The 27646-nt window shown below is 35.5% G+C and overlaps 1 protein-coding gene across 2 annotated transcripts; it reads left to right on the forward strand.

Moving 5' to 3' along the window:
• Positions 1-71: 71 nt before the first annotated feature.
• gdpd4a (glycerophosphodiester phosphodiesterase domain containing 4a) lies at positions 72-26635 on the forward strand. 2 transcript variants are annotated; one of them, XM_055028082.1, is made up of 18 exons: positions 72-160; positions 7969-8047; positions 10324-10429; positions 11217-11320; positions 12181-12274; positions 12348-12407; positions 12487-12585; positions 13352-13445; positions 14801-14946; positions 15355-15437; positions 16349-16499; positions 17296-17514; positions 18063-18220; positions 20102-20249; positions 21429-21511; positions 22070-22149; positions 22449-22571; positions 23659-23750. In XM_055028082.1, exons 2-17 carry the CDS (start codon positions 8034-8036, stop codon positions 22541-22543), a joined length of 1734 nt encoding a protein of 577 aa, XP_054884057.1. In that variant the 5' UTR covers positions 72-160; positions 7969-8033; the 3' UTR covers positions 22544-22571; positions 23659-23750. The 2 variants fall into 2 exon arrangements, with proteins under 2 accessions (XP_054884057.1, XP_054884056.1); XM_055028081.1 differs by lacking the exon at positions 22449-22571 and having other exon boundaries at positions 23659-26635.
• The last annotated feature ends 1011 nt before the right edge of the window (positions 26636-27646 follow it).

A 27646-nucleotide genomic window follows, 5' to 3' on the forward strand; every position in this document is an offset into this window, starting at 1 on the left:
GGCGCGCGCGGTGCGGACCGTCCTTCCTTCCTCGCTCTGGAAGCTGCACTGCTGCACGTGTCCGCGCGCTGCAGAGCGGCTCGCGACGGTTGAAAACTCCAACGGCTGGAGGAGACGGAGCGGGACGGAGCGTCGCCATCAGCCCCCCGGCAGCCGGCAGGTAGGAGACCCGGCAGCCTCGGTTGTTGTGTCCGTTAATATTTGAGCCGAATGTCCGGCAGACAGCGGCTCTCTCTCGGAGGTTTGGATGAATTCTGCCGAATTTACTCGTTTTGTTTATTTAGAGGACAACCAGCGCCGCCTTTTAGGCACAAAGTCTGTTTTGGAAGAATCGCCATAAACAGCTTTATGGATACAAATGCAGGATAATACTTAATTATTGCTGGGTGACACTGAATCATGTTTTTAATAGAAAAAACATTAATTATTTTTCTTTCTAAATACATATATATAAATAAATGTTAATTTCAAACATTGTGGATTGGATCAGGACATCTAAAATGATTAAAAATTGCTTATTTAACTTAATAAAAAGCCAAACTTGGCTTCATACTGTCTAACAAAATAACACAGGATGAAAGGTGACCAACCAAAGACAAATCCCCTCCTATTTTATATGATTTTAATTATTATCTGAAGCTACATTTAACTTGTTAAAGATATATTAGCATTTTTATTATGCTCTTTTGTTTCCCAGTTATCATTAGCTCCTTTCTACTTTTATTTGATGCCATTCTGCTATAAATTACTGCCTGTCTTAGTGGGTTTTGTCAGACTTTTAATTCTGCAAAAGTGTTCTATTGCAAAAGTCTGTGCTCTGATTTTTGAATATTTAGTAAAAAAAATGCAAAAGTTAATAAGATTAATGGCGTTCCAATCTATTGGGCAGTGACTGGATTTTTTTTCCTGTTCATTACATTTTTCATCAAAAATGAAAAGCTGTCATTTTTCTGCCTCTGCCTGTGTTTTGCTCTCTGTATTGTAAGTCAGATGAAAGATGGGAACATGAGCTTTCAACAAACATAATAATTCCTTTTTTAATCAAACTCAAGGTTACTGTCAAGAAGCCTGCATCTCTTTTCTTTCTTGGAAAAATAAATTGCATAACTGTTTTTGTATAATTCATTAGAAAGAAAATTAAACATAGCAGCAGGTTATTCTTAAAGAAAACTGGAAATCAATGTTGATCAATAAATGCCAGATTAGTGCATCTTTATATCAGGCTGCATAATTTCCACAAAAGATGTTCTATATCTGTATAAAAAAAATTAAAACCAAAGTATTTATGATTAGTTTTATTAATGCTGTCTCGGTTGTTTCTGATGTTTCCATAGTTTAAATGGACAATATATGAAGTATGAGTGATGCTGTAGGTTTATATAAATATTTATAATTTCATTTAAAAAGATTTTTGGTTTTCATTCTTACAGATTATGGTTTTGTTTTTGTTTTTTTAGCTACGATGAGTTTAGAGTCTTCACGCTGTCTGTAAACATGAAGTCAGCCCTTTGTAAACCCAGCTTGCTGTTATTTTGTTGCAGAGTTTAGATTTGGTCTAACTTAATTAGATTGGTTTATTACTCTGAAGGAATCATCCCACCAGGCGAACACTCTGTGCAGGACTGAAGGTAATTAAATGATCCAGAATTAATTTTTTTATTTAAGCTGCTTAGTGGCTTCATGATGACACTATGTAAAGAAGCAGCTTCATAAATAAATCATGTAGTTTTTAATTTTACATTTCTCCTGGTTGAAGTTGTTTTGAAGTTAAGCCACACAATTTGTTTTGTTTATTGTGCTTCTATTCCTTTTTTAAGAATTTTTTTTTTCAGATTTAAAAATAAACTTTTAAAGCTCCTTTATTAATTTGCCTTTTTGTATTGTTTATTTCTGATCCAATACAAGACAATTCTTCTGACAATTAATCAGATACAGTAGTTAGAAGGTTCTGCAGATGTCTATTTTAACCACTTTTTATACTATATTAGAAATACATAAAATATTCAAATAAACACATAATTTAATTCCCTTGTTACTTGGAAAATAAATGTTTTATTGCCTAAAATGTAATAATTTAGCATTCCTTTAGGGTATGCGTTAAAACTCAGCCCTTTTTACTTGATTTAACATTATTATAGTGGAGGCTTAACCTGTTGATCATTTTTTTGGATTAATAATTTGATAGCAAAACATGATTAATAGGATTTTTTCAATGTATTTTTTATATAGAATTTGATTTGGGTGAAGCTAAAACTGCCACATAAAAGGTTCTGGGTAGAAAATATTTACAGACAAATGTACTTTTTAACCTTAAATAATGTTGATTTATTTTATTTTTTTTGCACAGTCTTAGTTTAATTGCAGTTCTGTCTGCGCTGTTTTTTCAACCAATTACCTTTTTTAGAGTCTGTATACTTCAGTTAACAATTAACCAGTCACTAAATTAGTTCATGATTATTTCAAGAATCGATTCGCCTTGATTATTGTGATTAATAGTGTCAGTGCGAGTACAGAACCGTTTCAAATTACAGCTTTATTGCAGTAACTTGATCTCACGTGGAAAAATTTGAAGGAAAAAAAAAACTATAACTTTTAATTTTTCGAAGCTGTCAGTTCGGTTGAAGTGAACTGCTGGTTCAAACGCCAAGCAAACCGGAGATGGCGCAGAGCATTCTGGGTAAAAACAACCAAAACAAACACAAGAGTCTAGTGGGAGAAAAAAGGAAAAAGCTCCATTTTTGTTTACATTTTGTGAAGAAGGAAACTCAATTAAGTGTCTTTTTCAGAGTAATTTTTTTGATTTTTTTTTCCAGTTTAAGAAGATATTTTAAATCTTTTTACGTTTTGACGAGAGGAAACTGTAGTTTGTAAATCATTTGACCTCACAGCTCTCCATGTTTGGAAAGCCATGCTTTTCTTTAGCTTAATGTACCAGCATCTCCTTTATGTTAATTTTGAACCTTTGTTTTTATATGAAAACATGTTGTTTTATTTCTGTAGTTTATGTGATGTGTTCAAGACCCAAGGTGTCGTTTTAACTTCAGTGTCCAATGCTTTGGTGAAAAGAAAACATGTCTTATCATTTAGACTATGTTTTCTTTTAAACGCTGCTGTGAAATTGTGCCTGTTCACAGTTGTATCACCATCTTTGTAAATTGCAGTAATGATCTTCACACCTGCACAGAGAATTAAAATTTGTCTCGATCAGTTAATCTGTGAAAACACGGGGCATTCGTTATTATCATCTTCTTCGTGGGTGTTAGGAATGGTGTTGGTTGTTTGCAGTGCTGAAGTGTTACTGGGAGCTGTGGTGTGATGCGTTTGGACAATGGGTGGACAGCAGAGCTGACTGGTTCGGATACAAAGAGATGCATTGTTTAGTCTTTTCTGCTCTAAATCCACCTTTCTGCCTACAGTATCATTCTGTTGTATCGACTCACCAGTACACCCATTAAGCTGATGTCCAGTTAGCTTTTCAGCGTTTATTAATAAGTCTTACTATTCAGGTGATATTTATTGTGTTTTGTGTCGTTGAAGCCACTTTTTGGACATTTAGAGACGATTTATCAATGCAAACTTTCATTTATGTTTAGTTGCCTTTTGCTTGGCCCCATTTTATAAAATAATCAAGTAACTTTATTACTGTCAGGTTTTATAAAATGTGAAATAAATATCAAACGTAACTTAAAATTGATCTTCCATCACAACTGTGTCTGATGAAATTGGCTTCTGTCTCTTTAAGAAGCTCCTAATCTTTCCAACAATCACAACAATGCTTCTCCATGAAACCATTTACAATCGTTTTTTTCTTAGGGATTCATATGATCAAGACAGGATTTGCGTTTCCATTACAAATGTGTCGAAAACTTTTTGATATTCTCTTATCAAAATGCAGAAAAAATTTAATTTCTCAGTTGTGGTGTTTCATTTAAATATGGAATGCAATTAGAGTCACAGAATAGAATAGAATAGAATAGCATTTATTGTCATTGAACAGGATTCAACGAAATTTCTATTGCAACTCCCGTGCAAAAAGTCAAAATATACAATATTAAATAAACAAACACACAATAATAATAATAATATATACAACTAAAATTAACTAAAGGCACTCAACCACACCAAGAAGAAGCAGCAGGTCCAATTATGGTAAAGTGCAGATGATGTGACAGTGCAAGTGCAGAACAATATGGCTGTGTGGGGGTGGGGGGGTATGTGAGGTTATGATATGTGTGGGAGGGGGCGGCAGGGAGTAATGGCTCTGACGGCTGTGGGGAAGAAACTGTAAGTTTGTTCACTTGATAGGTCATTTGAAAACGTGCCGTGGCATCATCCTACCACTTCCTGTCGGTTTCTTCTTTGTAGTTTTCGCCAGTGGCAACATCCTGTTGTTGATCACGCGACTCGTGTTTCCATTGCAGTTTTATGAAACGAACTGATTTCCGATGGCCAAGAAATCACCATTTGGTCAAAAAGCAAGTTTTTAGAAATTGGAGCGTTTCAATTAATTATTTTCAAAATGTCAAACTGCAATTATACGATTAATGACAACGCTGCTATTGATGGCTTGTAATGATATAAAAATATTGTAGGAGGGAAGTTATATCAAAAACACCCCATTCTGCTTCATTGAGGCATTTAAAAATGTTGATAACATTCTAATGAAGAAATTAAAAGTTAATTACTGCAGCTCATTACAACAAAGCAACTCTTTGCTGCAAACCTAACTTAATTTAGGTAGGCCTGTCACAATAACCAATAAATCAATTTATCACATGATAAATTAAAATGATAATTTCAATAATTTCTATTTGCATTATTTTTTTTATTTTATTCATTAGAATTTAAAGTTTGGTATTTGAGAATGTGTTCTTCCATTATTATGCCATTATTATGCCATGATATTACTTGTAAATGGTCTTAAAACAATAATATAGTTGCTTATCACAGTAACTTCTGGGGCAATCTATCATCCAGTAACATTAGTTACCTTGACAGGCTGAGCTATTGGTGTGTTTAAGTAACTCTGTTCATCACTTTCACAACCCTTTGGATCTGTTTTAGTATTTTTTTCTCCCACTACAGTAAGACTGGCAGGTTGTTTATCCTCACAGAAAACTTGAGCCTCTCTTTTCTGAGCTACTTTGCATTCCTTTATGTAATTCTAGATTTCCCCACAGGCTCATAAAAGTTTAATCCAAACCCAGAAACCTCGGTTATGCAGCTGTGATTAATTGGCTGATTTAAGAGACACTTCACAAACTCTGTAGGGATTTAAATGTGTGTCTCTGCTACACATAAGATGCACTTTTAACTTTTGAATTAAAATCAAATCTTAATAAAACGCAAGTGAGCTGATATCTTGCTTCCTAGCATACATGCGAAGGTAGATGGCAGAGAATAATCTGACATTAATAGTTTCCCATGTCGCCCTCTGGATTCCCGTCCCAGTGAACTGGTGTTAAGTTTTCAGTTATACTGGATTCTGTTGGGTTATAAATCAGCCCAGTGAAACATGGTGGGTTTAATTCATAAAACGGGGTGGAAGGAAAATGGTTTGTGATCTTTTTGGAGATTTTAGGTGACAGACGGCAAACCTTCGTACATAATGATTCTGTTTCAGTTTGCTGGAAAAAACTCGGGTGAGACAGTAAGAGGTGAAGTTCCAGTTCAGGTTTTGCTCATCTTTTCGTCAGACTGTAACTATAAACTTCAACGGATTAAATAATTCAAAAAACTGTAAGCAGTATTTGTGAGGCGAAATATTTGCAAATTAGCATGTGAGAAACCGATAGCACTTATACACTGATGTCAAAACACTCCTTACCGTTAATTTATGAATTATTTGTTTCAATTATTCTGTAGCTTAGAATAATTTTCTGAGCAGATTAAAGATGCTTTATGTAGTGAAAAACTAGCTGGAGTCGCCTTGTGGTCGTTTTAGTGTCTAAATGTAAAAAGAAATGGCTTGTCAGTTTTATTTCTAAAACAATAAACATATCACTGCTTTCTGCTAGTGTAGCATATAAAATGTATTGGTTTTTTTTTTTATGTAATATGAAAAACTAAAAGGAAAAAAGCTGCAAGAGAACATTTCTAAGGCATTATATCTGCTGTATCTAATATTATTAAACCACCATAGAGAGAAAGTGATAAAGTGAAGCAGTAAAATGATCTGATTGGAGAAACTCTGCAGCCACATGAATATTTAATCTGTCTTTTAGTGATCCTCTCTTCTCTGTCCTCTCAGATGATGTATTTGCCGGTTTGCTCACACAACCGTCTCCCCCCAAATGTAAGGAACGGAGTCTATTTTTACCTAAAGTATGCCGCTGCTCCGTTCACATCCCACCTGTTGGGCTCCTGACCCATTTTATGTCCAGCTTTCCAACACAATGAAAATCCAAACTGAAGCACAGCTGGCACAGAAAACTAAATATCTCCTAAAGTAGAGAAATAATATATCGTCAAATAACTATGGAGGTTTTTTGTTGTTTGAATGGAGGCAAAGCTTTATTTATGAACACGAGTTATTATTTTTGTCTATTCTCTCTTTCTACCAAAAACTGGATGATAAAAGTCTTCAGTCTCTTTAAGTACATTTCTGTTTATAGAGACGTCATAAGTCATTTTATTTATTGTTTCTGTTATTTTGCTTATTTATGTTTGGATGCTTAAAATGTGTTAGATTTTAAAGTTTATCCTAGAGAATGTGTTCTTACACTGCATTACTGGAAAATGTTCTTAAAACAACATCGTCGTTTAACTTCTTTGAAAATTGATCAAAATTATTGTGACTTGCCTCGACGTCCGCATGACAATATTTTATTTAAATTGAGAAAAACAGTCTTTTTTAAATGTTTTTAAATTTGACATATTTCTTCAATAAGGTTTATTGCTACGACTCATAATGGATCCTTTTATTAACACACATTGTTGAGACTGAGCCTCTATGATTTTCCTACGTTTTCTCCTCCTCACGTGTTTTCATTTGAACTTTTTGATGAGCTAATTGCGATTCTGAAAGCCACGCAGTGACGCGGTGAATATAATAGTAACGGCTTTTTGGAAACGCCGGGTTTCCTCCTCCTCCATCCCATGAGACACATTCTGCTCTCTTTGTCTCCCCGTCATGAATTCAGACTTTTCATCAATCCATCTGCCTCTTTCTTATTTACCCCCGCCGTCCTCCATCCTTTTCACAGCAGCAGTAATAAGGGAGCTGATGTCACCGTTGCCATGGCAGCGGTGTGAAACCTTGGCTGTGGGACTCGGTTTGCCAGCTTTACGAGGAGAAAACACTCGCGCCAGCTCCTGATCGTCTGGACGGTTTTCTGAACGGATAAATTAGTTTGGACTCTTTTTCTTAAAAGATGCTAAAAAAAAACTGAAGTTGAGGCAACATTTGGTTTTGTGTTTATGAATCTATTTATTAGCCTTTGCAACTTACGCAAAGTAGATTTAAGGTTTTTTTGTTTTTTCTTTTTTACATAAGCAGTTTAGTTGTCTGCAAATACGGAACTATATTAGTGCCCAAAATGGTGGGATAAAACATCAGAATCAGTTGGTTGTTCAATAATAATTGAATGTTGAGTATTCATTACCCAATCTTTACCTACAATACTTTTTGAATTCTGCACCTAAAAATTAACCACAGGATGAAAAACTAAAACTTTTTAATACAACTAAAACAAACGCACTCTAAAAACTAATTCAGACTAACTGAATTAGACAAAAAGCCACAATGAAGTAAAAGTGAACTATAATGAAAAACTAAAACTATTATAACCAACTAGAAATCAGTTGGTTCCAGTTATCAGGTCCTGTGGGTACAAAACAAGCCCAGATCATCATGCCTCCACCACCGTGCCTAACAGTTATATGACAGGTTTTTCATCAAATCCTTCGACGTGTGAATTTAATTGTCCAGCCGCACATATCAGCATGTCTTCTGTGTCTCCTCTGCAGGCGGAGACGGCGCGTTGGAGAGTCTCTGCCCTCGTCTCCCGCTCCACCTCGATCCAGTCTCTGTGATGCCGGGCTGTGGGTGAGTCTGAGCCCGCAACCGGACCGAAGCTGGGGAAGCTAAAGGTGGTGCGGCGGCAGCTGCTGCAAAGGTGCAGAACCTCACAGTAGCGACACTCCCAATAATTTCGCCTGAGAATGTTTAAGCTTATTTCACAAACCTGTCATTCAATTATAATTATTATTACAAGTGGCAGATTTAGATTTTAAAGGACATTATTATGTAAAAGTTACTTTTTTAAACTTTATATAGTGTTATAATGCAACTTGGTCAATAAATTCAAACCTAGAGTTGCTTTGATTCTTTCGTGCATTTTGATAAATCCCTTAATTGTCTAAAAAAAAAAAAAAAGCTGGTTTGTTTGAATTGCATTAATGGTTTTCAGTTCATTATCAGTAATATTTGACATCACATTAGTTGTTCTGAGCAGAAAACCTTTTATTTCAGAAATTATATATTATTTTATTGTGATTTTCTTATCAGAAATTAACTTATTTTTGAAGTGGAATAGAAAGTTCATTCACTTCAGTGACTCAGTTCACCGAATTTAAACAAATTGTACAGATTATTTAACCACAGATTGATGTTTTCAAGCCTTTGTTTCTGTTAATGATGATTAAATTTTGCTAAAAAGCTAAAGACAACATGATTAAGATTAAAATATTACATCAAAGCAATAAAATAAAAAATTTTTAATGCAGCTTATTGAAAAGTATGTCTAATACCTGAATAAAAGCTATTTTCAAAAGTTTCATCTCACAGAAATTTTCTAATTTATTGAATATGACTGTAGATCTGACAGAGGTTTGAATAATTTCATTCTCAATTTTTTTATCAGCAAATCTTTTGTGAAGTAGTTCACACATTCTGCCGTTGAATAACGTTTGAAAATGTTTAGTGGAGAACATTTCGTCCTCTGCAGCCTCCACAGCGTCTCACCAGTGCAGTGAGTCACGCTGCGTCTCCCTGCACCAACATAATCTCATTATATTTCCTAACTTGTTTGAAAAAACTTGCAGTTCTCTAATGAAACGTTACGTTTTGTCATAATGAAACACTTCTGGCTGTTTGCGGCTCATAAATAGATTACTGCAGTCGCAGAGCTGAGCCGAATGTTTCCAGGTTAGTTTCTAAATCCATTTTCAATAATTTAGTTATAAGGTTTATATATATTGGTTTCCCTCAGCCATATTCTTAAATGAGGTTTTAGTTGCTTGAAGTGATTCTGGAAGTTTTGTTGCTTTTTCACCATTTTACCAAAAAGTTAACATCTTGTGGAAAGTTTCTTCACTTTTTCATGTTTTCTAACTTTGATCTGGTAAGAAAATAAAAGCATAGCACACTTTTCTTCTCATGAAATAAAATACTAAATAAAACTACAGGAATTTCTAGTTACTCTGTTATTGTACAACCGCTAAAATCTGACTCCACTCTTGTTTTTGTTTGCATTTTGTGGAGAAGGAAGTTGCCCTCAGTGTCTTCTTCAGAGATGCACTGCAAAAACACCAAATCTCAGAAAGTTTCTAGTGCAAATGTCTTAATTCAATTTTACTAACTCATAAGTAACTTTTCAGTGAGATATAGGAGCTTTGTTTTTAAGTCAATAACCTTTTAATATTGTTTTTAAAGACGTAGTTCCATTGGCAGATTATTTCACTAAAACAATAATTTTTCTTGTTAAATAATCTCCCAAAGGACCAAGTATTTTTTCATCAATATTAAGTAATTATTTAGTTGAACCAAGCGCCCATATCTTGCTGAAAAGTTACTTATGAGTTAGTTTTGTCTCATTTCAAGTGTTTTAAGATATTTGCACTAGAAATTAGATCAAAATTACTTGGTAAGATTTTGTGCATCTGCATTTCTTTATGCTGTTTCCTTCAGTGAGTCTTGGTTTAGCGCCCCCCACAGGCAAGGAGGGGAACAGATCTGCTAATTAGTCTAATTTGAAATGATATAAAAGTGAAACACACCAGCCGAAAAACATAACAAATGTTTCAACTTTGGTCGTCAATTGAACCATTATCTACCGGACTATCAGGTGTGAAAACATCTCTAGCTGTTGTTTCCTAAAATCTTTTTCACTTTTGATCCTAACAACAAATTTCTCCAAATGAGCTATGTCTAATTTCACCCATAAATTTCTGAGGCTGAAATAAAGTTGTAATATTTTTCTCCCAGCATGTTTGCATGTCACCTGTGCTCATCTACATCTGTTTGTCTCCTATTTGTTGCTGTCCACCATCTTAAAAACGTCGTCAAAATGTTGATTTCCGGCTGGTTTCTGGTTGCTCCAGGTATGAACACCAGCCGTTTGTGTCCTGCCTGGCTGGACTCTATGGCTGCCAGTGGAGGAGATACCAAAGAGCGCGGGCGCAGCCCGGAGAGTGCTGCTGCAGCAAGGTGAGCGTCCTCACACAGCACCAGATGAAAACAGTCTGACTGGCCGCCCTGCTGACGGAGCACCGGCTATCGATTCCCCGGCTGGTTTCCCTCAGTCCAGCCTGCTGAGTTGGTTGCAGCTTTTTCTCTGAAGAGATTATCAGCACTTTTGTCAGCTGTTATCAAACCTGCTGGTTCTGTGTGTATAATGCAAACTGATGTATCCACCTGAGCCTCTCCAGCTGCGTTTCCATTACAAATGTGCACAAAACTTTGACGAAAAAACACAATTTCTCAAGAAACGCAATTAAAATCACAAGTGAATACGTTTGTTCACGTGATAATTTGTTAAAATCATAATCACTTCCTGTCGTCTTCTTTGTCGTTTCCAACAGTAGTAACATCTGGATGTTAATCACAAGATTCGTGATACGAAAATAGTGTTTCCAATGCAGTTTTGTGAAATACACTAATTACTGAAAAAAACCTCCTGAATACTAAATCCAAAAACTTTATATCAAAAACTGAGAGGTTATTAGAAATTGCAGTGTTTCCATTAAGCAAATTTATTTTTGTAATTCCAAATTGTGCAATTTTATGGTCAGTGGAAATGCAGGGAGTCTGTTCTACATTAGAATATCACCAGAACCAAACATGAGTTTTCCACCTCAAACTAAGAGTGAAAGTTATTAATTAATGAGTTAATCTAAGGTTGACTCAATATTAACACAGCTACGTTTAAATTTGTAAACTATGTAATCTAATGTTCGTCTTTGGGATTAAAAACTCGAACATGGATGTGTTTCAGGTGGAGTGTGGCAGCTTCGGGCTCCTGATCCTCACCTTCTTCCTGAGTTTTGTTTTCCTTTATTTCTGGAGCGAAGCTCAGAACGACTACAATGACTTTGACTGGTGAGTCTCAAACACAACAGCAATTATTTAACTCTTTAGCATCAAAATGCATCAGGATTTGCTATGGAGTCTAAATTAAATTTACCACCTTGTTTCATGTAAAACAAGACATTTTTCCATGTTGTAAGTGAAATAATCTAGCAGTGGAACTGATCATTTTTCATCAATATTAATGAATTAATGGCTTAAAACAAACTCCTAGTAACTGATATTTGCATTAAAAAAACATAACATCAGCCTCTATATTTGAAAATCAAGATTTTAGCAACATTTTTTATTTTACTTCAGAAAGTGAAAATTCCAAATTTTTAAATTTTGTTTTAGTTTCTAGTATAGATATCACACTTAAGACAAAACTAGTTAACAAGTAACTTAGCAATAAAGAAAAAGCAGCTTGTTTTGGGTAAACAAACCCTGAATATTCATGGCAGATTTTGTTATGTGGAACATGGGGACATTTTCTTGTTATAAGTGAAATAATCTGTCTTTGTAACTCGAGCTTTTTAAATTAATATTAAGAAATAGTTAACATAAAACAAGCTCCTATTTCCTGCTGAAATGGTGCGCTAAACTTGTGAGTTGCACTAGAAACTCCACCAAAAATACTTGGTCATACTTTGTGTTTTTTTCAGTGCAATATTCTGAGATGCTGAATTTTGTGTTTCCACTTTCTGAAATGAATTAATTAAATTTTTTTCAACAATATTCTCATTTTTGAGCTGCACTTTTCATTCGGATTGGCACTGAAGCATCCATATCTTCCTCTGGTTCGGTTTCATATTATTGCTGTAAACCTGAATGTCCTGGATGATTCCCTGGTTTCTTTATTTGCCTTCTTGTTGTTTATTTTTTATCTCCAGGTTTAATTTTGGGAATCTGGGTTTCTGGTTCCCCTGGTCTCTGGTCCTGCTGGCCGTCGCTGCAGCTCTCTTCACGTACATCGCCCTGCTACTGGTACGCACGCTGATGAAACCGCCTCCGACGGTTCTGTTTCAGTCCCCTAACTGTGTTCTTACACGTTGCCCAGGTGTTGGCGGTGTGTCTGCTGTCTGAAGGTCAAAGGTTATACCTCCACTGGAGCCACAAGGTGAACACTGAGACACAACCTGCTGCTCCTCTCAGAAAAACCGTTTTGGTGCTGATGAGTTTTCTGTTTGCGGTGTTAGACGGGCATCATGGTGACGCTGGCGTTCTCCGTCACGGCCACCGGGATCCTGTCTGACCTCTGGAGCAAAGAGTGGAAAACTCTCCAGCTGTCCCTGCAGGTTGGCAGCTCCTCGCACCACAAGACGACAGAAAACTGGGACGCAGAATCGTTTTTACAGCTCTGTCCTTGAGTCTCAGTCAAAGTTTGGAAACACTTGATATTCAAAATCTAATGTTTGACTAAAATTGGAAAATGATATTGAGTTTAAAACAGATTTTTATTTATTTTTTCCTCCCTGAAGTCAAATTAAACTAAACTTTTCTTGTTTTGGGTCAGTTAGAATCACCTAAATTATTTCTATTTGCTAAATGACAGAAAACTGAACAGGAATATATTTTTTTGTAACTCTATATATAATAGTTCAGCATTTTGTGAGATTAGGAAGCTAATTTACCTTAACAGGTCTATTTGGATTGTTTCAGTGTTATAAATATTTAATATGACTTATTGATATGTGTAATTGAAATAAAGCTTGTTTCATAGTTGATATCACTGTTTACAGACATTTTAAAACATAAAATGTTTTTATATTTGAGGATATTATATATCGGGCAAAATCAACCTTAGAGAAAGTTCAGTTTTAATTCACTCTGTGACCATTTTATCTGAAATTAGATCACAAAACATTAGTAATATAACAGTAATAAATGATATTTACTTGAATTTTTCAAGTTAATTTCTGTTGTTTTGTTTTTGACTCCTAAGTGTTGCTGGAAAAGTTCAGGATCTTACCTGGAGAAAGTTTAAAGTGTTTGAATGTTCCTGTATGAGTCTCTGTTCGTCATTCATGAGCTTCGTCCCGTTTTGGTGGTTTTGCTTTTCAGGTGACGGCTCCGTTCCTCCATGTGGCTGCGGTCTCGCTCATGGCGGTTCTCTCTTGGCCGACGGCGTTGCACTTTTTTCGTATGAACAAGAAAGGTAAACAAACCGATAGACGTCACTCTCTCCGTCATGAAAGGTATATATCTATTCATTTAGCCAAAACGGTGCAGGTTTGGGAATGACCTACACTGCAAAAACACTAAATCTTACAGGTTTTTGTCTCGTGCAAATATTTTATTACACTCAAATTTAGACACAACTAAGTTAAGAGCAAGTGCAAAATCCACTTTTTTAAAGCCTTAAATTTGTTTTATTCTCTGAAGCACACAGGCAAGTTCAGCTCTGAGGGAACAAAGTGAAGCTTTATGAGCAAAACCATAAAACATTATCAAGTACTTTTGCCTAGTTTCTGTTACAAATGTCTAATTGTTCTTATATTTAAAATATGAAGAATAGAGAAGAATAGAGGAGCTTGTTGATTCAACTGAAGAGCCTGGGCAGAAAGGAGAGTTTAAAGGCTGAAGAACCACAACGAACACATTTTGCTACAAGATATTAAAATATGATAAGAAGATTTTTATATTAAGACGTTCGATCAACTGGACGGTGATTTTCTCTCCTTCCTTTATGGCTTCAGCGTCTTTGCATGATGTCAGACTCTGAGTGGCTCTGACCCTCCAGGTCTCTGCTTTCCTCATCTCGTCTCCATGGGAACTGTTGCCACAGTGACTCAGCAGAGCCAAAGATGCTGAGTCACTGCAGGGGTTCAGAGTAACGATACGGCTGGAGCTCTGAGCGGAGACGGTGAAGGCTCATGGTGGCCGGCTTAATTATATTATGTTTCTGCATAATTATAATAGAAATGTCCTTTGTTGTCCCACAATGGGGAAAGTTCTGTGCAATGACAGCAAACAGACTCAATGCACTGCAGAAACACAAAATCTCACCAAGTATTTTTGATATTATTCTAATAAAAATATGTTATATCTTAAATGAGACAAAAGTAACTTTTCAGAAAGATATAAAAGGTTGTTTTAAATGAATAAATCCTTAATATTGATTTTAAAAAAGTGCTAGTTCCACTTGCAAACTACTTAATGAATAATAAGACATTTTCCCTTTTTACAAGTTAATTAATCTGCCAGTACTTTTCATCAATATTGAAGAATTATTGACTTAAAAAAAAATCATCCTCTATATTTGCAAACTTGGAAGAGACGGGAAAACGAAACCTTCAGCTGTGATTTCAGCAGCAGGTAGTTCTCCAGGAAGACCGACTCATGTATATTTTGGTTTGTTTACATGTGTGGAAATGTATTTAGACTCATCCATATGATGTAACATTGAACATTTTGATTACCATGTTACCAACATTTATAATTAAATGAAATACTGTCTTTAACTTCACTGCAAGCTGCTGATTGCTGCAGCGTCTTTTTCCTGTTTCTCAGCCCGACAGGTCGTGGTTCTGGCTCTCTACCTGTCCTTCCTGTTCTCGCTCTACCTGGTTCCCCTCGGCATGTACTCGCCCTGCATCAAGGAGGCGGGAACTCTGGGACCAGCGCCCTCTCTCATTGGTCACAGAGGAGCTCCAATGGTGAGCAGGAACACTTTGGTTTCGTTCAGGAGAATTGCTGCTAAATGTTTTCTCCTCAACCGTACATCTGCTCATTTATTTCTGGGCGGATTAAGATAAATGTTTTTTGTGAGATGTTGAGTTTATACTTAAATGGGAAGTTTCAGAAAAATATTAAATGGATCTTTCTCTCCAAATTTGTTTAGTTAATTTCCTACAGAAACTGATAGGTAAAGAAACGGAAATGTTAATATTAATAATTAACATATTAATAATTTTCTACAAAAAAAACATTTCATCCATTTAAAATTTAGTACAATGCAACTTATATAAAAAACATATTTTTCTGGAAAATAAATTTTCCATTTTAGATTTTAGTCCTTCATATTAGGAAATAATAACTGACTGGACGTTGATTGTGTTTCCAAGCTGGCTCCAGAGAATACGTTGATGTCTTTTGAAAAGGCCGTCGAATCAGGAGGAGAAGGCCTGGAGACGGACGTCACAATAAGGTTTGATTTCACGTTTATTCATCCAAACCTGCTGCAGTTTACTCCACGTTTGTTGTTCATTCTGAACACATTTCGCCTCCATTATTTAAATCCAATTTAAAACACTTTTTCACAAGAAATGTTTCAATGGCTTCATTTATAGTGTTTGTTTTTCATTTCTTTTAATTTTTGCTGGAATTATCTTGCTACTGAACCTGATTGGGTTGAAATATAATTCATAATAAACTTTGCTGGATGATAAATTGTTCCAGTAATTATTGCAATAAAAATAAAATTGTCATTTTAATACAGTTTTCAAGTAATATAATAATTATGGCATAATAATTCAAAGATTAATAAACTTTAATTTTGTACGGAACATAACTCTTGAACTGAAATATATTTTAAATATCTAAAACAAAAAAAACAATAAGTAAAAAAGAAAAGAGTAATTAAAAACAGTTTATGTAAATATTAATCATCAGAATGAAAATTATTGAGCTCATGTTAATTTATCAAGCGATTGACAAGCAGATAAATAAAGTTAGTTGGATTTTATTTATCCATCTAAACGCCCCAATGAGGAGGAAAGTGTGAGGATTACAGATTCTGCCCCTAGTGGTGTGAAAATGCAAACACAGAAAGTTTGCAGCATGTTTGCAGGTGCTAACATGCTGCAAACTAAAACACAACAAAAACTGCTGCAACCACAGGAAATAGAAGCAAAAGGGAATAGTTATTTTTTTAAGAGCTAGTCAGCCATGCTAATCCAGTTAGCTTTTAGCTCCCCATTAAACATGCTGATTAGCTGCCTGGTTTAGTCTAATAAAACTAACAAACCTTTTAGTTTTACCTCGGTTTCCTTGTTTTGCGTCTCTAGCTGTAATGTCTCCCTGTCAAACCTGGATCACACGCCGTGTCTTTGTTTGCAGTTATGACGGCGTTCCCTTCCTGATGCACGACTCCACGCTGAGGAGGACCACCAACGTCGCCGAGGTTTTCCCCAATCGGACGCACCTGGACGCCGCCATGTTCACCTGGGCCGAGATACAGCAGCTGAACGCCGGCAGCTGGTTCCTGCTGGTGAGCGTCGGCGTTTCCACTGGTTAAATCAGGGCTACTTAACATCTGGACATCACTAACTACTGATTCTTTAAAGAGCAAATTGTCATTTCTAAACCAAAGTCCCAGTTTAAAAGTGACCTAATAAAGTCTAATGGGCCAAAAAGAGTCATTTAAAAAATTAATAATTTTAAACATATTTTTGTATCTTGTGGAATATTTTTATATAAGGAGTTTTATACTCATTTACTCTAAAGGCATAAAGATGATTTTATAATGTTTTATTTAAGTTCCTGGGTTTAAATCTACATTTAAGAATTTTTTAAAAGTTATTTGAATTTGTGATATAAACTGAAAAGTGTGGCTTACATTTGTATTCATCTCAGCCCTCAGTCTTCTTTCTTTTTTTGTTTTTTACTGGTCCAGTAAACAATAAAAGTGCATGATGCTGCCACCACCATGTTTCCTGATTCTATAAAATCTCTTTCATTCTTTTAAGGTTGTTTTTCTACCTGAATATTTTTTTTGTTGTTGCATCCTAGAACATTTTCTTTTCGATAACTGAATAAAGTTTAGAATCTCATTTTTTCCACAAACTGAAAACAGAAAGAGAAGAAATTCAAAGTTTGTGTGAAACCAAGAACCTTTAGATCGTTTTAGAAGCTAACGTTTTGCACGTGACTCACACACTTATTAAATATTTGGAAGAAAAGTAACGACTCTGGAAAATCTGGTTCGACTTTAACAAAAATGAAGTGAGGGTTGGGACAGATGTTGTGAAATCTTCCATTCTGTGACCGGTTTCTCTGTCCTGCAGAGGGATCCGTTTGGAACCGCATCGGGCCTTTCTGAGGCGGATCGCTCTCAGGCCCAGAACCAGTCCGTTCCCTCCTTGGCCCAGTTCCTGGAGGTGGCGGCCGCCAGCGGCAAGCTGGTGCTGTTTGACCTGCGCAGGCCACCGTACGGACATCCCTACAGACGCTCCTACATCAACAGAACTCTGCAGGTCATCCAGGCCCACATCAACTCCTCACAGGTAGGCTGCACTGCAAAAACACAAAAAGAAATTTATCTAGTTTATAGCGCTAATATGTTAGTTCACTTAAAATCAGACACAACGAAGTTACAAATAAATTTATAGAAAAATATTAGAGCCTTTTTTAAGTCATTAATTGTTTAATATTGCTCTACTGGCAGATTATTTTACTTTTAACAAGATTTTTTTTCCCCTTGTCATATTTGAAATAATCTGGCAGTAGAGCAAGTAGTTTTTAAATCAATATTTATGAACTATTGACTTAAAATAAGCTCCTATTTCAAGTTTATTAAGATATTTTTACAAAGGAATAAAAGAGCCATCTTAAGAAAAAATAAAATTATGAGAATAAAGTCATAGTATTGCGAGAATAAATTCAAAATATCAGAATAAAGTTGAAATATTGCGACTTTATTCTGATATGTATTTTTGTTAGTGTGGCTCGTTGCATATCAGCATCAGAAAAAATACTTGAGCTTTTGTTTTTGCGGTGTTGTTGTTTCACACCATGTTGCCGGTGTGAGTTACTGGTTCCACTGGTTGTGCAGGTGCTGTGGCTGCCGTCTGAAGACCGGGCTCTGGTGTCCGGTCTGGACCCGGCGCTGCAGCAGACGTCCGGACTGAAGGCTTCCATCCAGGAGCTGACGGACGACGGCATCAGCCGCCTGAACCTGCACTACAGCAGCATGTCGCAGCAGCAGATCTGGTACGGTTCCACCTCCCACCACAGCTCCCAGTAGCTCCACATACAAATTAAACCACCAAATGGTTTTAAATACAGCTGCAGATTTTCAACCATTTTTCAAATTTCTTCCTCCAATATTAGCAAAGAATTTCTGCAAAAAGTATTGTGAAAGTGCTAGTAACGTGTTTTAGATCAGTTTTCCACTCATTATTGGATTAAGATTTGACATAAATAAAAATCCATCCGCTCTTCTTTTTATTTTTAAAAACTAAAATTAGGAATAAAACAGTGGATTGTTTAAGAAATGTCCTTAAATAGCTCAATAGAATTAGGTGAATAAAGTCACATTATGAGGACAATTTCTGAGAATAAAGTAACGTTTTTGAATAAACATGATTATGTTCTCAAACAACTTTATTCTTGCAACATTATGACTCATTAACTCGACTTTATTTTAATAAAATAAAGTGGCAGTAAATTTCCATCAAAAATATTTTTTTTATCAATTTCAGAAATTATATGAAAAGAATTTAAAGATTAAAAAGGAAACTTTCTTTGTTAGAAAACAAAAACATTTCTGAGTTTCCAAAGTGAAAATATTCTAGAAAAACTCAGAAAATTTCCTTTTTTGTCTAGAAAATTTCTGAGATTATTCTCAACATTTTTTTCTGAGATTATTCTGGCAGCCGTCGTAATTCCTGCTGAATGACTCGCATCCATCTCCTTGTAAAAAAACTGCGTTTGGTGATCAGCTGGCTGAACCCGGGCTGTGAGGGATCAGGACGCTAAGAGACGATGAAAAGTTCAACAAGCTGCAGGAAGCAGGCGGGCGGCAAAATAATGGAGTAATTCAGAGTTTCCTCCTGACTCATCCTGAGTGAACCTTCAGCTCCGATTCACTCTGTGACTCAGAAAGACATTTATAATGACGCTAATTTAATCTTTAAAGGCTCATTTTTACTTATTAAATTTGGAAGCCATAAAAAAACACTTCATTACTCAGAAACTTGTATTTTTAAAATAATTTACTGTACTAAAATTGAGCTTTAAAAATATTCAGACCTGCTGTGTCTGAACAGAATGAAATAAGGAAGTTTATGGTTTAAATTTAATAAAAAAAATAACTGCATAATCTTAAGGTTCCCATTAAATAAGAAACATTAAAAATCACTTTGAAAAGTTTGATCCTGCAATAACTTATGAAAAATTGAGATGTTTGGTTTGAGACTTTTGGGAATGTAGAAAGCAGCAGCATCAGTTAGAATCTGCAGCACCAGTCAGAATCTGCAGCATCAGTCAGAATCTGCAGCACCAGTCAGAATCTGCAGCACCAGTTAGAATCTGCAGCACCAGTCAGAATCTGCAGCATCAGTCAGAATCTGCAGCATCAGTCAGAATCTGCAGCACCAGTTAGAATCTGCAGCACCAGTCAGAATCTGCAGCACCAGTCAGAATCTGCAGCACCAGTTAGAATCTGCAGCACCAGTCAACACCAGTCAGAATCTGCAGCATCAGTCAGAATCTGCAGCACCAGTCAGAATCTGCAGCACCAGTCAACACCAGTCAGAATCTGCAGCATCAGTCAGAATCTGCAGCACCAGTTAGAATCTGCAGCACCAGTTAGAATCTGCAGCACCAGTCAGAATCTGCAGCACCAGTTAGAATCTGCAGCACCAGTCAACACCAGTCAGAATCTGCAGCACCAGTTAGAATCTGCAGCACCAGTTAGAATCTGCAGCACCAGTCAGAATCTGCAGCACCAGTTAGAATCTGCAGCACCAGTCAACACCAGTCAGAATCTGCAGCACCAGTCAGAATCTGCAGCACCAGTCAGAATCTGCAGCACCAGTCAGAATCTGCAGCACCTGTTAGAATGGATAACCTGAATGTGTCTGTGTCCAGTAAGCTCCAGTCGGTGAACATCAGCACCAACCTGTACGTGATCAGCCAGCCGTGGCTCTACACGCTGGCCTGGTGCGCCGGAGCCCAGTCCGTCACCACCAACTCCGTCCACATCCTGTCCGGCGTCGACAAGCCGCTCTTCCTCATGGTCAGCCTCTCGCTCTCCGACTTAAGGCGCCTTTTTAAGGTGGAACTCACATTTTCTGGGAGCCGACTCTGTAGCTGATTGACACCAATTACACGGATTAATTATGTTATATTAATAAGTTGCTATTTTCAGAGGTGAGCAAACAAAACTATGTAACTATAACTAGTTACATTTACTTCAGTAGCTTTTTGGAAAAATTGAGTATTTTTACAATGCTGTACTTTTTACTTGAGTAATTTCATTTTGAAGTATTATTTCTGGATTTTCTACCCACTGGAAAAAAAAATATATTTTTTTATCAAAAGTTCACCAAAAACCTGCAGATTTTGTTAAAAGTTTCATAAGTTTTTTATTGAGAGAAATTGATTTGGAACATTTTTATTTTGCCAGATTTTTTTTGTTTTGTTATTTAAATGAATTACTGTACTTTTGGTCCTCAAAATAAGTAAACTTCCACTGTTTAATGTTTTATTTTGAGTTTCTTTGACAGGGACATTACAATTTAATTAACATTTCTGTAAATGAATTAGCCAAAGGGCTTATTTTCATCTGTTAACTGGTTAAAATGACTCAACTAAACAAATTTTGTCACTAAATACGAACAGTAGATATAAAACAAGGAGAATACAAGACACTTATAAAATGTACAGAGTAAACAGGAGTAATAAATATTTATCACAATCCAAACAAATTGTTTTAAGGCAAATTAAATATAAAATACAAGTTACAAATCAATTTCTAAATCATTAAGTTTTCTATTAGAAAATAGAAATAATGTTGGTGATTCTAAGAAAAAACAAGAAAAGTTAATTTGATTTAACTTCAGAGAATTTCTTTATTCGGTTTATGAAAATATCCAAATTTACGCTTTTAATTAAATGTTTGATTGAAGTTTATTACAAAACTGTGCAGCTTGGATATAAAGCATATTAACTCACATATTATTATTATTATTATGCAGTGATGCTCTGATGGTCCATTGATGGTTCTGGTTCTGGTTCCAATCGCTTCAGGCGGTGTGGGAGTTTAAAAATGTCTTTTCAAAGACATTTAAGTCTGAACTTCCTGCTGCTTCCTGCCTTTCTGTGGTTCTGATCAGTCCAAGCTGTCTGTTTCATAGGACTGTTGCTGTTGGTTCTGACCCGTGGCGTACATAAACCCGGTCCGTTCTCTCTCCAGACTCCGGAGGAATACACCCTGATGTGGATCCTGACCGACTTCGTCTCTGCCTTCCTCATCTTCGCCATTTTCACGTTCCACTGGTGAGAACCGAACACAAACATCCTGCTGGTTCTGATCGTCACGGCTGCCGGTCGGGTTTAATGAAGGAAACAAAACTAAAGTAACGGAACGGAACGGGTCAGGATCGGGTCGCCGGCACCAAGATTTCTATTTATGAATGTTTTACCTCTTAATAAAAGAGGCTAAATTAAAAAGTTACCTGAAGGTTTTCAGAGCAGAAACTTTATAAATTCATGTTTAGCGATAAGAAACTTAAATTTGTAGTTTTCGTCCTGTTGGAACAATGAGACAAATGTTTGGTAATCCTCTTTAATCCTTAATTTTTCCTGGATTATTATGGGTAAAAATAATCCACACTTTGATCATTTAGGTTTTTGTCCTGGCTTCCTGTCTCCTTTCTCCTCATTTCTTGTCTCCCTCATCACTTCCTTGTATCCCATCTCCTTTCCTTTCCTTTCCTTCCTCCTCACTTCTGTATGTCCTATCTCCTTTCCTTGTGTCCTTCCATCCTTGTCCAGCCTGCAGATGAAAGCGGGCTGGACAAAGTGGTTCTGATCTGGTTCTGTTCTGTGTCTCAGGTGGAGAGAGCGCGGTTTGCCCTTCGTGTCCGGTAGCCGGCAGACCAACGACAACGGACCGTACAGCAAGTTCAGAACCGGTAGGAGAGAAAAGTTCTTCCTGCTCCGGTTCTGTTGCTGCTTTCACCAAAACATGAACTTCAAAACAAAATGTTTATGGGTCACATAGAGCTGGACAATAAATCAATAACTATATATAGACACATTATCAATAGGTAATACATCTGATAAATAATTTAAGGGTTTTGTTGCTCATGTAGTTTTTGGTTAATAAATTTCAGACTTTGTGATGAATTTCTATGAAATCTTTTCCAGCACCAGAGTGAACAAAGTGATGTTTTCATCTGCTGATGTTTACATGCTGTGTGTCGTCTGTCAGACTCCTCAGAGGTCATCTGTGTCGGCTGGAGCCCTCTGCACTCTGACCCCCCCGCTGCAGCTCATATCTCCCTCCCCTTGACCTTCAACCCATGACCCCTGCATGCCATGTCATCCATTCACTGTATGACTCTCTATGTGATCATGTTATAGGTCTATGTCTCTCCTTCACGTTTATGATCATCTTCATGTTTTATTTATTGCTAAATGAGCAAAAACGGTCTGAGGATCAAAAAAATGTTTTAACCAAACCAACCAACAATAAACATGAAAAACTTTAATTAAAGAAGTAAAACAGATCAGCTGTTAGAGAGGGATGTGCACATTATTACAGATCTAAACCTGTTTTATTAAAGGAAAATTTGCTATTTTCATGTTTTTATGTAACAGCTGGATACATAGAAAACTTTTTCTTTAATCCTGATTTTAAAATGTTTGTTGAGTTTAGATAAGTTTACAAAAACAAACTAAAAACTAGATGAAGGGGCAACAAAATGAGGTTTTGAGCAAAAGTCAGTAAACAGACATTAACCTGCACAAAGTTTGGTTATTTAAAGACAATTGGTGCTAATGTTTTCTACTGTAAAACTTAGGCTGTTATCATAAATAATTGGTTTTTAATAACTCACCAGGTTAAATAGGCAAATGATAAATTTACTTTATCTGTGATAATTTTACCCTAATAAAAAATGTTAATCTCTTCATCAACAGCTGCTGTAAAATGAAACAGGAAGATAAATTCTGATTAATTGATTATTGTCAACTAATTTAATAATCTGTTAATCGTTAACTGGATTATAGACTCTAAACAGGCAGTTTGCTGAAAGAACAACATATTCAGAGCAGCAATTAATCCAAAACTGTCCCAATAAATATACATTTTACGTTTAAGATCAAAAACGTAAATATTTTTTACTCAAAACTCATCAAGTTAAATAGATTTATCCTCACCTATTGAAAAGATCTTATTAATCACTTTTTGCTAAACAATTATCAATTTGTAAATAAAATAAAAATACTCTGATTTCAACTAAGCTGCATCAACGATCAGGCGAACACTAGCGAATTCTAGGCACATTTATTTTCTTATTTAAAAACTTAATTTATTTCATTTTAATTTGCATGTGGTTAAATTAAAACGCTGCAGAATTAGACAGATTTCTGTTTCTCTGAATAATCTGTACTCTGGTTTAATCTGTCTGTGTCTGCAGAGCTGAGCGACGTTTGGTCCATCTCCAGTGTCAACGTGCGACCCGACCTGCGGAGCTCTCCCAGTTCTCCCAGTAGCCCCCACCTGCCCACCATTACAGAGGAGTGACTGGTTTTACAAACGTTAACATCTCCAATCATGAACCGAACAGAAAATTATGGAGTTACAAAAGTAAAAAAGCAGAAAGTTGTTTCCTCCACTCACCCACTGGACTGCATGACTGGACTAGTGATCCAAACGCTGAGCTGACTGGTTCCATCTGACTCAGTAAGATCCAACATGGCGCCATGAAGGAGGGAATCATCTTCATCACTTCTGGTCAGGAAAAGACTAAAGACCTCCGGCTGCAGTGAGATCTGTAGATACGGAGAATGTTATTAGTATGAACGAGTTTCGTCTTTTAGTGTCAGGATAAAAACGTTAAAATGGAAAGGAGATTTATTGTGACATTATTTATCCTCAGTAAATATGTATGAAAATAATCTCCATAAATGTAACATCAGGATCTGCCAGACGTTGATTTTATACAAATGTTTATTGCTAAATGTTTCCTGGACTCAAAACTTCATCTTCTCTACATTCCTCTGTTTGGATATTTAGAGGCCTGATCAGCGATCAGAAAGACTCCAGTATTGATTGACTGCTAAATCTAAAAATGACAAAAATCATATGGATTATCTGTAAAATGAAGCAAAATTTAGGTTTTCATCAAGAGAGGAGCTTGTTTTAAGTCAATAATTTCTAAATATTGATAAACAAAACACCAGTCCCACATTATTGAAATCATAACTTGGGAAAAATATGTTAAAGTTGATCAATTTGTCGCAAGTTGCTTGAAGACAAAAAGTCGCTAAACACTGCAACAAATTGACAAAGTTGGCAATGTTGATTCCCCTCATCCTGAATATGAGTGGGTTAAGTCCCTCCATAAAGCCACGCCCATAACCACGCCCCCAGTGTCGCTCAGCTCCGCCCACTTCGGTGGAATTCTTTGGAAAATGACCAGGGGGCGGAGCTAAACTTTTAGATACACTTTTACAGCATATTAACGCTCTGATTGGTGTGTCTACCTACTTTACACTGCAAAAACATAAAAACTTACCAAGTATTTTTAATCTAGTTTCTAGTGAAAACATTTTAGTAAGACTAAACTAACTTACAGTTTGTTTTAAGTCAATAATTCCTGAATATTTATTTTTTTAAAAAGTACTAGTTCCACTGCAGATCATTTTTTTTGTTATAAGTTAAACAGTGGAAGTAATATTTTTTTCTTATCAATATTGAGGATTTTCTTAGAATAAGCTTAGAGAAAAGTTACTTTAAAGTTAGTTTTGTCTGATTTAAAGTGTACCAAGATACGTGCACTGAAAATTAGATCAAAATACTTGGTAGAATTTTGTGTTTTTACAGTGTACTATTAGCTGTACACTGTTGGACTGACAGACTGAATGTAGACTGGAGATTATTTAGTTTTTTTCAAACTGAAATGAATGTACGTCTTTCTCCAAAGAGACTGAAAACTTGTTCTGAAATAATTTCTGATATAATCTGAAAATATCACCAAGTTGTTCAAATGAGGCAATTTTATTTTTACCTTCAAAACTATTTTAAATCTGCAATCCAGATAAAAAATATTTAGAAAAGCAGTTTCTCTTAAGTTTTAAATTGTGATTCTGTAGAGATAAATTAGAATTTCCTAGCTGATGTGATGTCATCATGTTTTTATCTCATCATTATTTGTGTTGAACATCGTAGCTGATCTTTAGGCTAGGCGTTTATTAAGCTACAGTTATGACAGCACAGCTCTATTTATTCTATTGAATATGACGTTTTCCACCGTACGACCGTTCATTTTTAGCGAGCGAGTCTGGTGACAATGCAGCGCCGCCGCCGCATTGGTTTTCCTCTGGAGATGCTTTGCATTTTGAGCTTTGCATGTGTTGGATTTATCCAGCTCTTCTTGTTTTATAGATCCAGATGCTACTTTTATATCGGTTGAAGCTCACGCTGATTATTTGTTCGTTGTGTGTTTGGGGGGAATCCAGATGTTCATGTGTGATTTTCCAGTTTGAGACGAGCTTTGAAGCCGTCCTCTCTGGATTTTAAGATTGACTTAATCTTAATAATAAAAAACGTGACGGATGTTTTGGGAATATTTGGACAAAACAATTTGGTTTAAAAACTTTGAAGAGAAAAAACCAGTTTTAGCAGCTGTAAAGTGTAAATGAGGCAGATTTTTACATGCATGCTGCTGATCTGCATGTATAATTACTAGAGAAAAACTAAAGTTGATTGTTTCTTTTTGTTGCACATTCAAAAGCCTCATCAGAGGAAACAAAGCTGCTTGTGTATGTATATTTTTCAACGATGAAACTCAAACATGTTTATATTGCGGTTTGTTTTGGGTTTTTTGGGGGGTCAGAAGTTTAAGAGAAATGAAAATGTCCCTGAATTTATGAGATTAACTGAAACTATGAGCAAAATGTAATTTTATTAGAGAGACTTTATTTCTTATAATTAAAACTTAACAGCTACACTCACTGCGATTATTTACAAGAGTAGATTTGAAATTTATAGCCAAAAAAGAAGAAAAAAATATTAGGAATTGTTTTTGTTTGGGGAAATAAAGCATTTAAATGGTAATTCTCATTATTAAAACTGCCGACATTTTGTTTATTTTCTTTTGGGAAGCAGGAAAAGTTTCTCATCTTGAAGCTTAAAGACTTTTCTGACCCAACAGTATGAAATGTGTGTTGAACATATTGACGTTTCTGCTTCCTAAATGATCCTCAGATCAGATTTCAGGAGAGAAACAGAAACACTACGGCTTTTGTTTTCTAATTTAATAAATTTTAAGGACATTTGATGAAATTTCTGCATTAGTGAGCTGTAATTGATCAATGATTTTCAGTAGATAATGGTGAAAAATTACTTATGTAATGAAGTAAATATTAAGATCATTAAAGTATTATTACACACCCTGTGCTGCACAAAGATGCCTTTTTTATTTTCCAGATATTTATCTCTCATTATAAGAAACTGCTGTAATCCGTTTGTGACAACAACAAAAATTAGATTGAAGAAGCTTCTGTTTAACAGCTATTATTATTATTTCTGCTTCAAATGTTCATTGAATGTAAGTACATATACAGAGCTGTGAAAAAGTATTTACACCCATCATTTAATGTTTCAGGTCAGCAAACTAGTGTTTAAAAATAACAAAAATTCAGTTTTCAAATGATTTTCTTATGTGAAAGAGGATTAGCTATTATTTATTTTTACCTGATCAACGACATGAAGTAGGTAAAAATATCACAATTCGCTGATCAGATTCACAAGTTATTGATAAGAAAAATGTAAGAAAAAAATATTAAATTTGGTAAGTTTCACTGCAAAAACACAAAATTCTAACCAAGTATTTTTGTTTAGTTTCAAGTGAAAGTATATCAGCAAACTTGACTAAACTAATTCAAGAGTAACTTTTCAGCAAATATATTATTGTAAGTAAATATTTTAATATTCATGAAAAAGTTTTAGTTCCACTGGTTTATTATTTGTTGTAAGTGTTGTTATAAGTGAAATAATCTACCAGTGGAACTAAAACGTTAATGTAAAACGGTTTACAATATTTTGCTGAAAAGTTACTCTTGAATTAGTTTATATTAGTTTTACTGATATACTTTCACTTTAAACTAAAACATATTTGGTAAGATTTTATGTTTTTGCCATGTTTATTTCTGAGTGGTCCAAAAGAATTAAATAAAGATGTGGCAGTGGCCTAATCAAAGTTCTGACTGTGTTCAGACATTAAACTGTAAAAACCTTCAGTGTTGCTGATTTAAAACTATTTTCCAAAGCAGAGAGAAACAGTGATGTAACAAACTGGTTACCAATAAACATGGTGGAAAACCATTTACTGGTTTTGGGGTGTGATTACTTTTCCATGTTGGGTCAAGTTTGTTTGAAAAATTCATTTTCCCAACATTGAA

This window comes from Poeciliopsis prolifica, unplaced genomic scaffold, assembly GCF_027474105.1.
Source record: "Poeciliopsis prolifica strain line A6 unplaced genomic scaffold, Auburn_PproV2 SCAFFOLD004, whole genome shotgun sequence".
NCBI lineage: Eukaryota > Metazoa > Chordata > Actinopteri > Cyprinodontiformes > Poeciliidae > Poeciliopsis > Poeciliopsis prolifica.

Excerpts from the sequence above, each read along its gene's own strand:
- gdpd4a (XM_055028081.1), top strand. Across the intron at positions 12,586-13,351 it reads CTCTCCAGCTGTCCCTGCAG|GTGACGGCTCCGTTCCTCCA; the intron begins GTTGGCAGCTCC and ends TTTGCTTTTCAG. Across the intron at positions 21,512-22,069 it reads GCCATTTTCACGTTCCACTG|GTGGAGAGAGCGCGGTTTGC; the intron begins GTGAGAACCGAA and ends TCTGTGTCTCAG.